Genomic DNA, 16,394 nt, shown 5'->3' with positions numbered 1-16,394 from the left:
AGGGGATGGGTTTGTCTGATAAGACCAAAGGCAAAAATACGCAGCGACAGCAGCACCCCACCACAGTGGCAGAAAGGAACAAACGTAACAGCAAGTCAAGGTAATTGCTGAAGGAGTCAGAAGGAACCACAGCAGTCAGAGGTGTTATCTGCTCCCAGGTGTCCTGTCATGTCCAAAAAAATCACTCTAGACAAAAGTAACCAGAGCACGTAGAGCCCTGCATTTGCTGGATGCTTCCTCTGCACACTGAGTCAGTGGAGTATTTCTGAAGCTGCGCGCCCTCATTGAGCAAGTATTCGTTTGAGTTATCTTGTGAGCTGGATGAGAACAAGGACTAGGTTTTCTTGGCTGAGAAATAGCCATGAATCCTTCTGGTTACCTATCTGTAACTAACGCAAGGTTCGAAGTTTACAGCTTAAAACAATCAGAAATGGCTCAAATAATTCTGACAATTTCTGATCTCTCATCATTAGCCTTTTCTCAGCAAACTGAGGCTTTCCTGCCTCTCAGTCGCTCTTTCTGGCCCTTGACAGATTCAAGGAGGAAGTCTGTCATTGTTTCTCATCTAGACAATTTTCTTTCCAAACTTCAAAATTTTTCGCTGTTTTTAAAGCTTCAATTAATGGAATTCTAACTGTTCATTTTGTTGCAGGGTGCTGAGCACGTTAATACATGGTAGGGTTCAGCTCACCAAAAACACTGAAGATACCATGTGTGATCATAAGCTGACTCACTGGTACCTTCATCTAATAGATCCCACCAGCAACATTACCCTTCTTTTATTGTCAGTAAAATACTTTAAATGGATTTTCTGAAACAGTACATGAAGGGAGCTGTCAGTCTGCTACCTTCACCTGGAAAGGACTATATTGGATAATATATCCCAGCTCGGCACAGTTAAAGCAACTATGATCAATGGAAATAAATAAATTAGAATGGAAGGAGGATTAAGCTGTTCAGCTTTCTCTTTCACTCCTTTGGAATGTATTTTCTTCTCCAGTAATGTAGGTTTAGTAGAATAAAAAAAAAGGTTTTATTTCTGTCAACCAAAATGGGAATATGAACAAAAGATTACTCATTTTATTACCAAAATAGTCTTTTTCTGTGAGTGTAAGCACCCTTTATCATATACCAGAGTACAACAGGAGATGCATAGGAACGCAGGAGGAAAAGTAGAGTAGTCCACTGGGGACTGGGTATTAGAAATACAACTTCTTTTTACTGAATACTTACACAAAAAGTTGAAGTGAGACGTTTAGGCTCTGTCTTTTGTCAGTGGAAAGCAACAAGCAGATGCATACAGCGAGCTGACACATCCTGAGGTACACATCGAAAAGGGATAATTGTTCATGCCTATTCCTTTCCATTGACAACAGATCGAGTCTAGAGAAATATCTTGGTCTAGATACACTTGAATTTTAGATGGCTTAGATTAGGCAAGATGAATTCTACTTTCTCAAGCTGATTAGCACCTTCTTAACAGACTATAGCAAAAATGCACTGAAGGCGATGTCAGAAGTTTTTAGCCTGCTCTGACAGGTAGGATTCATAAAATATGTAACATAAACCACGTTTAGCTAGGTTTTCCAAAAGTGAAACTTCATCGACAGTGTACCATTCTCTGTTGAAGCAAGAAAATTCAGAGTCAAGGATTGAATGTAATTTGACAAAATTATCAGATTTAAAATTTAAACCCTTCTGAAGTAATACATCATTTCTTCTAGCACAACCACAGGCACAGAGATGCGAGGAGAAAATTCCAGCTTATGTTTACTGAAAATGTGCTTTCTCTTTTGTGTTTGTCTCAAAATACCTGGAAGTATGTCTTTCAGAAAAAAAACTACTTTCCTTTTTAATGAGCTGTTGTCACTAAAAATCACAGTTGCTGGCAGCTGCAAAGGAAATAATCATTATTGAAGCTACAGTCTGAATTTAAAGTAGGAATTCAACTCAAGTACAGTGCTTCAGACAAAGCAAACCTCATCCTTCAACAGAGGGGTTGAAATTTTGGGTCTGTGCCTAATACTGCTGAGCACCTGCAACTGTCACTGAAATCTGAGCCTGTGTTTAAAACAAGTCCAATAGCTAGTGACACTAGCTCAAAACACCTTGAGGCAATGAGCAGATGTCTAAGAGACTTACAGGTACTCATCACTGCATGGCATCATGTGTTAAGGTGCAAGTATAGGATATTTTTAATCCCAAAACTGTATTGGAATCAGACTGCTCTGAATATAGTGCAAAAACCCACATAAAATCAAATTACAGTTCTCACTTCAGAGATGACATGTTGTCCTTTGTATATTGGAGTTGTAAGTATTAGGACAAATAAAAATTGGACAGTTGTTTGAAAATCACTAGACTCTTCATAAGAAAATACCATTGAAAGACTTGTACACAGGCTGAGACACAACAGAATTACATACAGTAGTTCCATGACACAAGTTACTACACAGCTTTGATACCTGCTGGGCTTTCCTGTGTTTTACTCTTTTTTGCTTGTTAGAACCACTAGTGCATAAGATCCTTTACATGGGAAAAAAACAGAACGGCCTTTCTATAGCTCATACTGTAGAGGCACTGAAATTTCTATCATTCTTCAGTCTCCTGTGTGAAATAATACTGTCCTTAAAAAAATAAAGGCCTAGTTGCTTATTTCAGCACTGCTATGGTGTTTTCCACAGTTATCATTAACAGACTGTATAATTTTCCAAAAGTTTGACAGACTATCAGATTTTTTATTTTTTTTTCCCCTGAAGAAAAGTTTTAAATTGTCACACCAATCTACTTAAACTACCCTGAAAAATTTCTCTGGAATATAATTAGTGTTTGACTGTCTATGCCAAGCAGTGTCCTCCCAGATACTCTGTGAAGGGTCTTCCAGTGTTTTTTACAAAGTTCTTTGACCTCTCAGCTGTGTTGATGATTAAAGTCACACTTGTGAAAGAGAAAATAAAGATCTATTTTTGTGGAAATACATTCATACTAAACAAGGTCTAGTATTCTGTTCTGTAATATGCCATATAATATGCCATACCCAAATAAAACTAAGGGAAATTCAGAACATCTGACCTCTGGGAAGTATTATTGCATTTCACATGCTTATTTTGTCTCCAGTCAAAAATAATAAAGACAGTTCTGAACAGAAATTTGTAAAGCTTTCTTTGAAATAGTACATGCATTTCATTCTCCCCCCCCCCCCAATCAAACAAGACAAATTAATTTTGTCATTTCTGATTTGACTAATTCTTCATTGTTTGCATCAGCTTAATATGACTCTGCATTTTCTTGTAACATCATCTTGTGTCTTGTGTAAAGTAAGTCTGCAAATTCAGTGTCCTGTTCTCCCTTGCTGGGGTGTGCCTGCCTTTCCCCTCGTGCTCCCACCTCGGGCCTCATAGCTTGTGCAAAAAGACCCCCTATTCATCTGTGAGCACACGCAATTTTCCAGAAGGTGCTGTCCAGAGTTCGGGCTGTTTTCTAACCTCTGCCTCTCTTGCCAAAGGACTGCACTGGCAGGGAAATACATTTTACTAAACACTGTTTGGAATCTGTACAATAGAAAGCATTTGTATATGAAAAGTAAAAGTATTCTATACAATAACCAGTATATACAAAGCAAAGTACTCCAATTTCTGTTGATCAGCCTGGAATCAAGTGCATCATTTCAATTTTGAATACTAATTTTTAGTATTTTAATATTTAGTATTTAGGTTTACATTTACATCTTTGGTTTAGCTTTTAAGAGCTGTGATAATATTTGTAACTGAAGTTTCCAACATTCTTTTGATGTACTTCCATAATATTTAACCATTTTGCCAGAATGTCAGACTGAATGATCTGTATGTCCCACCTCACTTAAATTTCTCTGGATGTACAAAATCTAATATACTGTGATATCCCAGCTTGCCTCACTCTGTCCTCTCCCTGCTACTAAACTGTCCCTGAATGGAGCCAGCAAGCAAGGAGACAGACAAGTTACCTGTTTCATTGCTTGATGAAAGAGGCAGAGCTCCTTCTGTAATAAAAATGAAAGCAGAAGCTTATGAAAATAAATTAGACTTCTTTGTAACACTAAAGGCTGCCTCACCACTGCAATATTGTTTTCTATGAATTCAAAGAATGCTGCATTCTGCAATAATATAGGAAAAGGCATCTAATAAACCAGAAAGTTTTAAAGCACCATTTATATGGTGAGAGGTATGCTCAGCACCACTTCTACATGGATAATTGAGGCTTCTTCCATTTAAAGCCAGACAAAAAACATGTATTTCTGTATTTAAGCTTATCAAAGGTTATGTAAGAAGAGAGGGGGAAAAAAAGAAAAAAAAAAAAAAAAACAGTAGCAATTAATCTAATCTGGACATGCACATTGGGTTTTGTTGTTTGAGGTTTTTTCGTACTGAGCCTCTCTTAGCAACCTATCTCATCAACAAAACAACCCTAGCACCATGAGGAGAAAGCATACTGCTCCCTTGTTATAATATTTGATCCTTCCAGCTCTGACTGCAGAAACTACATGGAGCATATGAACTCAGTACTTCCATTACCCAGTCTAACTTCCTTGTCTACTTATCGTCACTTCCAATTACAGAAAAAGCAGCGAACAGGTCCTTCACCCTCAACCAAAAAGCTCACCATAGCACATAACTGGCACAAAAAAGACTCACATCTGTTGTGTGTTAAATAAGTTAAGAAGTTATGAACAGAGATAATATTTCAAACATGTTACAAATCTGTAGGTGTTTTGCCAACGCCACATTGCAAGGATCGCATCCAACTTGCAAGATTATATGACAGATGTAAAACCATCTCTGAACAATAGTTATAGATATAGCAGGTTTCTTCTGAGCATGGCGCCCAGTGGAGTGGCACACTTTGGTCTCTCCCATATTTATAGCAAATTTGTAAAGTTGTGGAGGGCAAGACATCAAAGCAGGAAAAAGTGGTCCGGAAGCATTAAGCAGAAGTGAATTTTGCTAATCTGCTCAACACAAAAAAACCTTTTACAGACCTTTATCTTTTTCATTTGAATATTTAGACTCTTTAGAGTGTCTTCAGCAGCTGTCCTGGGACGAAACCTGTTTATCCTCTTATTCTACACCCGTGAAAACCCAAAGCAACTTCACCATACACAGATAATGGAGTTTTCTCTGGGCAAAACCATGCTGTAAGTACAGAATTGGGCAGCTGTTCTTTACACAAGTGAATTCCTGTGAAAAGACAAGTGTGATGCACCCAACACATCAAGAGTCAGAATGAGTTTTAGCTCTGAGGAATCCTGTGGTATTTTGTTTTTAATTTTGTGAGGTGCGCAACTTTCCTGAATATTAATGCAAAAATCATAAGAAATCATCCCTGCTCAACACAGTGGAAACCGCTGTAATTTGAGGGGAGGAACTTTTAATCAGAGATGTTCCACTGAGGATGGATAAAATTAATATTCAATTAAGCATGCTGGAACATTTTCCCAACAAATATTGAGAAATTTGCATTTAGTAATTTTTCATATAAGCACAAAACAACAATTCTAGGGAGGAATAAATTGATGACACTATGATAAAAAAAGGCAACTGAATCAGAACACCAAGAAACATTAGGAGGGAAAGGAAAGCATGTGAAATAAGCTTAAATTAGGTTCTCCAGCTGTTTTAATTTAGATCTATATATAGCCCATGTATATATGGGTTGAAATAGGACAAAACAGAAATTTAAAATCTATTCATGCTGAAATACAAAGTTATACAAGGAAGGTCAGGTGAGCATCTCTGGCCCCAAGTTCAACACGCAGCATTTGATTCCCACTGGCTGCATAACTTATAGGACCCGTTTTTGATGGCATGCTGATTTTGCAAAAACACCCGATGTCGTGTGTCTCTATTACTGAGAGCAAGTACCAATGCCATATATTTTGTACCAGTCCTTGTGCTGGCAAAGCACAGCAATGACACATCGGGCCAGGCCTGAGTGCCATTCTACTATGACACTTTCTCCCCTTTCTATTTAAAGAGTCCAGTAAAGCAGTACTCTCCATACTCGAAGGTTGCTCCTCTCTTGTGTAATTGAGATAATAATTCCAGTTATCACTGGAAGACGTTATTTCACATCAGTAAGAGGAAGTCAAAGGTGCCCTACAAGATGAGTGGTTCGGATGATGTACTTCCATTGTATGGGTGCTCATGTTGGCTGAAGGAGTGGATGCTGAATTGGGAGAAGGATCTCAGTATGAACCCGTTCTAGCTGAGACATGACATAAAGCTAAGGGGTTGCACGTGGAGTATAGAAAGGGTAAGCTCCAGCAACTCTGCCATGCACTCCTGCAATCAGCAGCACTAAGGAGAAGGGTGAGGAGACCTCTGTGTGGTGGAAACGGACTGGGTAGTTTGGTCACAGTATTGTCATTGCTGTAGCAAAAACCCGTCACAAGGAGAGAGGAGGAGAAGATAGCAGTAATGGACAATAGGAGTAGAAGCTGGTCCTAGCAAGATGTAGAAGATTCAGAGTTTTCTCAGGTGAGGTTGATCTACACAGATATGTAGAATGAGTGATCTAATGCACAAATGACAAATCATGGTTGATACACTTGAGTTTCTGATTTACCAGTATATGTCAACATCTTATTCCACTGGAAAGCCAAGGTGTAGACTATTCTTCATAACAGGCACAGTGCAGAGGGTCTAGCTGACCTAATGCAGACATTTATAGTGTAAGCATTTACCAAAAAAAAAAAAAAAGGTCACCAGGCACCCTCATCAACATAGATAATGATGGGTACAGGACAGCTGATCTTCTAACGCAGATGCTGGTATTTGGTCAGATAAATCATGCCTTTACCTCCACCAGCTACATTGATGTGACCTGTGACAACTTCTCAAATGGAGATATCTGTGCAATGGACATCTAAAGTTAGGTAAGAAGAATCCCAGCCCTCCTAGGTTTTATATGCATCCCAAGACAACTCACCCTTTCGCCATCCAGAAGTAGGTGCACTCTGAAGTTCATTGATTCATTAAGAATGATCTCTTCATTTCTGTACAAAATCTGAAATATTCTGCTGTAAACGTTGTTTTCATGAACACAGGCTGAGCAAAGGCTGGCATCACCTGCACAAAACACAGACAGACTCCTGGTGTGATGTCTGCAGGGAGATTGTTTTTTTCTTTCCTACATTTTCACTTCAGGATTATCTAGGCCACTTGTATTAGTACTTGTAATTAAACACTTGCATTCTCAATAATTAATGATAATGGAGCAGATTGTTATTGTGCGTTGCAGGTTCACAAACATGGTATTTAAAGACAATAAATGTTAAACTGTAGGGAGGCTGGTTTTCAAAATGAGACTAGCTGACCCTGTCACAGCACTGGCCCTATTAACTTTATTTCTAATGAAAGCTAAAGCATCAAATATTGTCTAGGGAGATTTTCTACCCAGCACCATGAGGGGACTGCAGGTGTTCACCTGTGCCATTTCATCTTTTATCTGCAATTGGCATCTTTCAGAAGAAGGAGTTTTCTTGGCATATCTGGTGCTCCCAGGAGTTACTACCTGGGAGGGGAAACAATGCCCAATAGCAGACCTTGAATGTAGAGCCTGGAAGTGCAGAGGCATCTTAAGTTAAAATACAGAAAAAGAAAAAAGTAGCCATTTTTTCAAGATGCCAAAAATCCTGTGTAATCCTTCAGGCCCTTGACCCATGTGAGAGCTGCCAATTTGGTCCATACAACTGGGATTAATCTGAGGATCTCAAGAACCAAAACTTTAAGCTTCTCCACATTGAATTCAGACAGTCAATAGCTTCATCTGTGTGCTGATGTATCACATCATCACAAAAGAACTTCACATAAACTCAGGTGGGATTTGCCCTTCCTAACTTTTAGGTGCTGCCAGTGTATAAATTTTGTTTTGGTTACAGTGGAGCCTATGGAATTTAAGCTGTCATTCACCTGACAAAAAAAAAAAGTGCATGCTTTAGACTGAGGGAAATTTTTGCTTGAAGTCCACTGCTTATTGAGTAATTCTTCCTTCACTAACAGGAAGACAGTGTGACTTGCTTAGCTGTACAAACCCACATTGGAGGTAAAAACATTTACTACACTAAATTCCTTCCAGAGGAGTCTGTAATAACTATTTGGCTATTTAGTGAATAACTGGGCACCAGAATTAGGTACTTTCAAGCTGTGTCTTGGCTGTTAATCAGAATCCCCTCATAGCCCCTGAGCAGCAACTTATTGCAAAATTTACTCAGAGCTACTTTTGTTCCTTTCCAGCATTCAGTAGTGTAGGAATCTGAGTTTTTGAAATATAGTGCTTTAGCAAATGGTATTTTGGAATGCCTGACAAAGTGTGCTTAAAAAAGGTGTACCGGTATCAGTCCTTCAAAGAGAAACAGATCTGTGATCATCATCATCAGGAAGCCAGCGGGCACATGCTTTTTACAAAGAATAGTTTTTCAGAAGGTACTTCTGGGAATCTGGGCCTTTATAGAATCTTTTTGAGGCCATGAACTGTGGTAAGATAAAAGTCCAGGTCAGAAAGTCTTACGGACTGCTGGTTTGTCAAGAGTTTCAAATCAGGACAGGTCTATTCTGCTGTGCTAAAGCCACTGCTTTGCTTTTCAGTACAAGAATCATACATAATTTGCAATCAGAAGTCAGTGAGTCAAGACCAACAGAGGACTAAAGATTTCACAAGGCAAAGTTTGGTTGGAGGAAAAAAAAAATAAGAGAAGAGAAATCACTTTAAAAAAAAATAAAAGTACTAAAGGCCCCATTAGACAAGTGGATGGAGTTTTGTCATTATAATGATTAGTTTTTGTGGCGCCAGTCTGCTGGAACTGGAATACTGAAGACAAAGAATCACCTTCTCAAAAAAAACAACCAAACATATGGGGCAGGGGGAAAAGTTGATTAAATACCAGTAAGACTTGAGCTAATTAATTAGCAGGACCATTGTGCTGTCATCCAGGCTACATTCAAATCATTTTTCTTTTACTGACTTTTACCAAGCACACCCAGGAACAGCCTGTTTCACCCTGCTATTGTCTTGCCCTCCCCTACCCCGCACAATAGTTATGCACAAGTCAAGGCAGCCTAGATAAATGCCCATTTATTTCCTTGTGCTACACCAGTTAGGCTAGAATGTTTCAGCCTGATTAGCTCTTCAAAAGCATGCAGTCATATTTATTTTAATTTAAACCTCATCACATTAGAGACACTGCAAAAATCGTATTAGAGGTATAATGCATTCTTATTCCTAGCTGGCAGACAAAGGAAGCTTTATGTTATTTGATTTGGATATTGATATACTGGTACTCTTCTCGGATGGAAAGTCTAATGTAATTTTCTTTTCAAACGCACTCCTGTGCAGACCACTCCTAGTGTGTAATTGTTTTAGGAGCTGGATTTGCAAGGTGGCATAAAGAGTCATTTCTCTTGTTGGAAAGGTCATAGAAATGGTCATAGAATGGTTTGGGTTGGAAGGGACTGTAAAAATCACCTAGTTCCAACCTTCCTGCCATGGGCAGGGACACCTTCCACTACACCAGGTTGCCAAAGCCCCATCCAACCTGGCCTTGAACACTTTCAGGGAGGGGGCATAAACAACTTCTCTGGGCAACCTGGTCCAGTGCCATGCTACCCTCACAGTGACGAATTTCTTTCTTACATCTAATCTAAATCTGCCCTCCTTCAGTTTGAAAATGTTAACCCTACACTCCCTAATAAAGAGTCCCTCCCCACCTTTCCTGTAGGCCCCCTTTAGGTACTGTAAGGCCACTATAAGGTCTCCCCAGAGCCCTCTGTTCTCCAGGCTGACCAATCCCAGCTCTCTGAGCCCATCTTCATAGGGAAGGTGCTCAGCCCCATGATCATATTTGTGGCCCTCCTCTGGACCCACCTGAGCAGGTCTATGACTTTCTTGGGCTGGGGGCCCCAGAGCTGGATGCAGTACTGCAGGTAGGGTCTCACCACAGCAGAGTAGAGGGGAAGAACCACCTCTCGATCTGCTGGCCGCACTTGATGCAGCCCAGAATGTGATTTGCTTTCTGGGCTGTGAGCGCACATTGCTGGCTCATATTCAGCTTTTCGTCTACCAGAACCCCCAAGTCCTTCTCTGCAGGGCTGCTCTCGATCCACTCATCACCCAGCCTGTATTTGTGCTTGGGATTGCCCCGACCCAGGTGCAGGACCTTCCACTTGGCTTTGTTGAACTTCATGATGTTTGCACAGGCCCACCTCTCCAGCCTGTCCAGCTCCCTCTGGATGGCATCTTTTTCCTCCAGCACATCAACCGCACCACACAGCTTGGTGTCACTGGTAAACTTGCTGAGGGTGCACTCAAACCCACTGTCCATGTCTCCAACAAAGATGTTAAACAGCACCAGTCCCTATACTGACCCTTGAGGAACACTACTTTTAACTGGTCTCCACTCAGACATCAAGCTGTTGACCATGACTCTTTGTGTCCTTCCAGCCAATTCCTGATCCACCAAGTGGTCCATCTGTCAAATTCATGTCTCTCCAAATTAGAGACAAGGATGCCACATGGAACAGTGGTGAGGGCTTTGCACAAGTCCAGGTAGATGACATCAGTTGCTCCTCCCTTATTCACCTATGCTGTAACCCCACTGCAGAATGCCACCAAATTTGTCAGGCACAATATGCCCTTGGTGAAGCCATGTCAGCTGTTGCCGATCACCTCCTTATTTTTCATGTGCCTTGCCACATTTCCCAGGAGGATCCACTCCATGATCTTGCTGGACACAGAGGTCAGACTGACTGGCCTGTAGCTCCTCAGGTTTTCCTTTTTTCCCTTTTTAAAAATGGGGGTTATATTTTCCCTTTTCCAGTCAGCAGGAACCAGTCAAGTCCAAGTCAGACATGCTATAATGCTTAGGGTTGTCACAAATCAGTGTGAGTGAATATGACACTACAGGGCCAAAAATTGCTTAGTTTTAAGCAGAGATCTACCTTTGCAGAGATCTGGCAGAGAACTACAGCAGATGAGTGCCTGATCATGTCCTAAACACAACCCTTCCCTGCTTATTTCAATGGCCACAGCTTCCTTCTGTATCTCAAAGTATGACATAAGGCTGTGGCAGGAGTTTTCTCAGAGAAGCGCTTGGCAGCATGAAGATTTAGTAAAGCTGACAGCAATGCAGGCATCCTGCCTCTCAAAGTAAAGGGGAATGACAACATCTCCATAGATATTGCCCTTCAGGCAGTAGCACTCACTGATGTATTCTGTGCTTTAAGGTACAGACAGGGATCAGGCTGTATGACTGTACTGGAGCTTCTTTCACTAACAAGAAGTGGTACCTGCACCAAACATAGTCCTCCTTAGTCTACTCCATGAAGACATCATCATCCTGGTAACTTTTACAAACTTCCCTTGTTCCTGGGATACCTTCTGACACTCATGTCTCTGTAAACCCACAGACTGCTAACAGGTTGGCATTTGCCAGAGCTGACATTGATCAAGCAGGAGACATAACAGAAGTACCCATGTGTTCACACAAGCACCTCTGTCCTTTGGCACATACCACAGGATGGTGTGAGAGAGAAGTTTTAAACTATAGTCTTTCCCAAATCCCTTTCTAGCATAACCTCAGTTATGCAAACAGCTCTGAGCTATGCCTGCGCTGCTCAGCAGTCACATGCAGTCCAAGGAAGACAGACATACTGTATGGAAACTGCTGGGAGCTCTCACTCCCTGATGAGAGATGGAGTAAAGACTGTATTGACCTGCATCTAGCCCTTTATTCAACAGTTTCAACCTGAGCTTTGGGGAGCTCAAGAAGGAAAGCCTAATTTTGTGGTAATGAGCTTGTTAGATTTGTGACACTTGCAGTGTTCCTTAAGCTAGAAGGAATCCTATTTTCCTGTCTCTTTTTCCTAAGTGGCTTCTCCATTTACTGCTTATCTTCTTTGGGATGAATAGGCGTTCAAATTATCTGGAAAGTGAAAGAGTTCTCAGGGCTGTAAGAACCATCACAAGCATGACCAGAACAGTTGTGCTGCACAACCATTCCTTTAAGAGAATGAGAAAAGCCTTTTGATGCATCTCTTTCTATTCTTTCTGCAGGAAATATACTGCTATCCCACCATCACCCCTAGCACAGAAACATCTGTCCAGATAATCTTACAAGGAAGGAACTGATAGGTGACATTTGAACAAATTTGCTACATATCTTCAGCCTAATTTAGTGAGAATAGAAACTACATTGTTCTGATGACCACTGCCAGTAGGAAGGCACTTGGGGCATGGGGGGGAGGGGCGGGGGTGATGGTGTCTGTGTCAGATGTGTAAAAGTCCCTGAAGAATGGAACAGAACAGAACAGTTTTGCCTCAGAGCATATAATGGGAGTTGGGATAGGAAAGTAGAAAGAAGTAAGCAATGGATAACAAAATTTGGTTTAACATCTTCAAGAAAAAGAACAGGAACCTGAAGGACACCTACAGAAACCATAGTCCCCTACAGGGACATGTGATATCTCAAACTCGCTTAACCACAGGTTTGCTGTTGGTAGTAGGTATAACGTGATAAAGTTGATAATGAAATCAACTTTAGTTGACTAATGTGATACTGTTTTTCTTTTGAAGGGGTGTGATATGCCAGAATAGCTTGCCCTTCTACCTGAAGGACCCACTGGTACATCAACTGAAAGTATTGCTTGGCCAGACTAGCAGCATCCATCAGCTGGCGCCAAGCTGTGACAGGGACCGAAGTTTTCCTGATTTTCAAATGTTTTCATTTGTGTTATTTCCCCCGGCAGCACCCTCACACCACTTCTGTTCATGTGAGGAGAGAAAGACTTTACTAGGGAAAAGTAATCAAAGATGTTGATAATATTCTGCAGGTCAGGACTGTTCCCCTGACATTTCTAAGATCCTAATATACACACCAGATAAATTAACACTCCTCCTCCCAAACTCCACTGGCTGATTAACTCAGTTGTCCTCTCCAGATATCCCACTTCATTTTTCAACTCTGAGCTTTTATAACATCCTTGCTCTGCTTTCACCATGTCTAAACTATCTCCCTCCTTCCTTTTAAATCTCCTTTATTTGAATGATCCTATACTCACTTTGTTTTAAACTCTATAAAATTGGTTTGAGAAGTTCCATAGCTGTTCCATGTCAGTAACTTTTCCATGGAGCAAACAAGCAATGAACTCACCTTGGCAGAATCAACTGACAACGACACACACATATCTCAACCTCTGACTTCCGTCAAGGAGAGACTTTGAAATGGCAATGTCTTGCAGTAGCTGTGACTTGATGATGAATGATTTCCCCGGAGCCACCTAAGTCATATGTTTCATGCAAACCAATAGGATTGGCTGGGTTTTATGCCCTCTGCAATGTGTTGGGCATGTAAGCGATAAGCATGCTCCAATCTCAACAGCTAGATTCTTTCTATAATTACATTTTCGATTGTGCTTTCTCCTGATGTCTGTAACTGCAAAAGAAAACTGGAGGAAATGTTAACCAGCAAACTTTTTCAAGGATGGTAGGCATCCTGGTCTGACACCCAGATTTGCCCAAAAGTATTGGTATAATCTGACCTTTGAGAAGTGACGGAGTTTTGTTTGTATTTATTTTTTCATGGCTATAAAACATGTAGATGCCTAATCGCACAGCCCCTAACTCAGAACTCTGGCATGACGTAATGTTCCTATGACAGCAGGGTACCTTCAAAGCCAAGAGTGAAAGGCAGTATCTTTTAGAGAGTTTCTGAAGAAGAAAACAGCAGTTAGAAAGGAAGAGGTTCTCAGATGTGGTACTACAGAGACCATGCACAGTGAGTGTGATCATCATTACATCACTTTGCATTACTCTAACTTTGCTTCCAACAGGTACCAGAAGCATAAAGAAAGCCTTGGAATGAGGTCCTTGGTTTATTTTAAACTTGACTACCTTGCTAAGAATAACTTTAAATAATGTTAGCTTTCCCTACGCAACAAGGAGCATGAGACATGAAAAACTGTGTTCTCCAGAGGAAATACCTTAAAACCTCCTTCACAGCAAACTTTCTCCTATACACTTGTGTGTTAAACTTGTAGAACTTGACTACAGCTTTGCTGGGAATTGCAGGAGAAAACAACATACTTCTACTCCTCCATTACCTCTGCTTTTAGTATACCTCAGTTTCTGGGTTTGACAAAGAAGGAGCAGAGATAGGATTTACCCTGACTCTGTCCTCTATTTAGTAGCCCAGAGAATTATGATTAATTACTACTTTTTCAAAATAAGGAAGGAGGAAATGTAACGACTCAGTACTGACACTCTGCTGCTGGAGAACTTGCATTGCTTCCTACCCCCTGCTCAAGGCAGAGAACAAAGAATGTAGTATTTTTTTATTCTAAGTGTAAAATTACAACTCCAGGGAATATGGCCTTTTAGAAAGATGAAGGTTTACATCCTGCTTTCTCCAGAAGTATCGCTACAGTTTATTGAGCATTGTGTGAGACATCTAAAATGAACAGGGAATGATTATACAGTCAGGAAAAAAAATCCATATGGAAAACAGATCTAACTTCAGATCTAGCCTCTTTAATGCCTTTACAACTATAGCACTGGAAACAAGATAATTACTCAACTGCTGGCAACTTCTTGAATCTCTCTGGCTGAGAAAAGCAGTATTATTATGCTGCTGTTCAGATAAATAGAAAAGCAGGGTTCTGCTAAGTTCTGCTTTAATGAAAGAGATGCTCTTCAATAACACAAGGAAATCAAGATGCTGCAGTTGTAAACAGAGCCTTACTGTAAATATTTCTTTATGAATAACAGTGCACACTTAAACATTCACATTTCAGATTAATTCCAAGCCACAAGAAGCATATCATAGTCTCTATACTTGGGTTCCCACAAAAGAAAAATCTCAGAGACATATGATACCTTTAATCTTAGATGGGTTTGTTCTCCCAGGTCACTCGTGCACAGACGGATGAAGGGCATTGCAGCACACTCGCTTGAGAAAGAGCTGTGAGCATTTTGAAACCTTCCTACCCACAAACCTTATGTTACTACCCACGCAGACATGTTGTGTCAGCGGTTCATGTGATCTTTCCTAATCTGCTTCAGTGGAAAGTCAACTGTTGGTAAATCACAGCAGAAGGAAGTTTAAACTGAGCTAGATGTCCTTGCCCTGAAGCAAATTGCAAGCAATCACATAGTCTATTAACATAAGTGAACAGGAAGGGCGATAATAAATGGGTATAGTGTTGCCTTTAAAATCTCAGTCTGGACTAGCTGTAGCCCACCTCCCTGTAACCTGAGTGATTCCTACAGCACATATCATCCTGGCTGGTACTGTAATAAACATAACCCAAATCTATCTAGTGGATGACTACCTCCCTCACCCATCCAGACATATACTTTGGGCTGTCCTGTCTCTTGGTCTTCAGCACTGAAATTCCCACTAGCCTCACAAGGAGAGTTGGTTCTTGTTCAGAATCCCTAAAAAATAGGTATGGATCTTCTAATTTTTAGGTTTCTTTGTCGTCTAATTTCTTCTACTATTAACAAAATTCTTAAACACGTGCAGGCCATACTAATTTTGCTATGTTTTAGAGAAAACAAACGTGGGCATTCCTCGAATGAACAGTATGCCATCTTGCTAGAACCTAAGTACCCTACTGCAAAATATAACCAAAGGAGACCAGAAAATCTTGTGCAAATAGCCCTGTTTATCTAACTTGTTTTTTTTCCTTTACCATCTGTTGGAGCCATATGCCTTCTTAAATAAGAGCTAATTATAGGTTTCTACCACAACTAATCAAATAGTGGCAACTGTTGCAAACTTCACCTGGAAATTTCATTTCTTCTTTATAAAAATTTCCCCCAAACCAGACACTTGAGATAGTTGCCTTTCTCTGGTTTTCTGGACTTGGGTACATAGTAGTTATAGTTGATGCACACATGTCTGTGTTAACATATGGGAGAAGTTCATAATGAGCTGGAGAAATAAGAGCCAAAGTACAGTTCCCACCAAGCACATTAGAAGGGGTGACTTTGGGACAGAAAGTGACTGCGTCTAATAAATATCCACTGACATGTACTGTAGCAGAGCTCTCAGTGTTTTGAGTTTTCCTTCACTGCCCCCGTGCTGTTGTACTAAGGGAAAGAGAGAAAAGAAACATCCCTGTCACAAAATTATCTGGCTTTTAGCACTGAAGAACTGGAGCAAAGAAGCATCCAATACTAAAATTAAATTTTGGAAGAGAGATTCCAGCCCATTTAGAGGAAAATAAATCTCCTAATGAGCTCAAAAAAAAGACAAGATTTCCCTTTCATGTCCAATGGGCATTTGTATAAATGTCCATTTTTATAAATGTCAATTTAAACCATTCCTGCAAATGTTTTATAACTGCCTCCAGTGTCAATGTCAC

The 16,394-nt window shown here is 40.4% G+C and overlaps 1 protein-coding gene across 1 annotated transcript in view; it reads right to left on the bottom strand.

Annotated features, from left to right (window-relative positions):
* Window positions 1-16,394, bottom strand: part of FAM135B (family with sequence similarity 135 member B) — a 144,324-nt gene that overhangs the window by 70,866 nt on the left and 57,064 nt on the right. Inside the window, exon 3 of the mRNA XM_086465062.1 lies at window positions 6,964-7,103. Coding sequence (XP_086321188.1) covers window positions 6,964-7,103 — 140 coding nt within the window. The remainder of the gene's footprint in view (window positions 1-6,963; window positions 7,104-16,394) is intronic.

The sequence above is a fragment of the Leptosomus discolor genome, chromosome 5 (assembly GCF_034619465.1).
Source record: "Leptosomus discolor isolate bLepDis1 chromosome 5, bLepDis1.hap2, whole genome shotgun sequence".
Taxonomy (NCBI): domain Eukaryota; kingdom Metazoa; phylum Chordata; class Aves; order Leptosomiformes; family Leptosomidae; genus Leptosomus; species Leptosomus discolor.
This window is presented reverse-complemented; position numbering and strand designations above follow the sequence as displayed.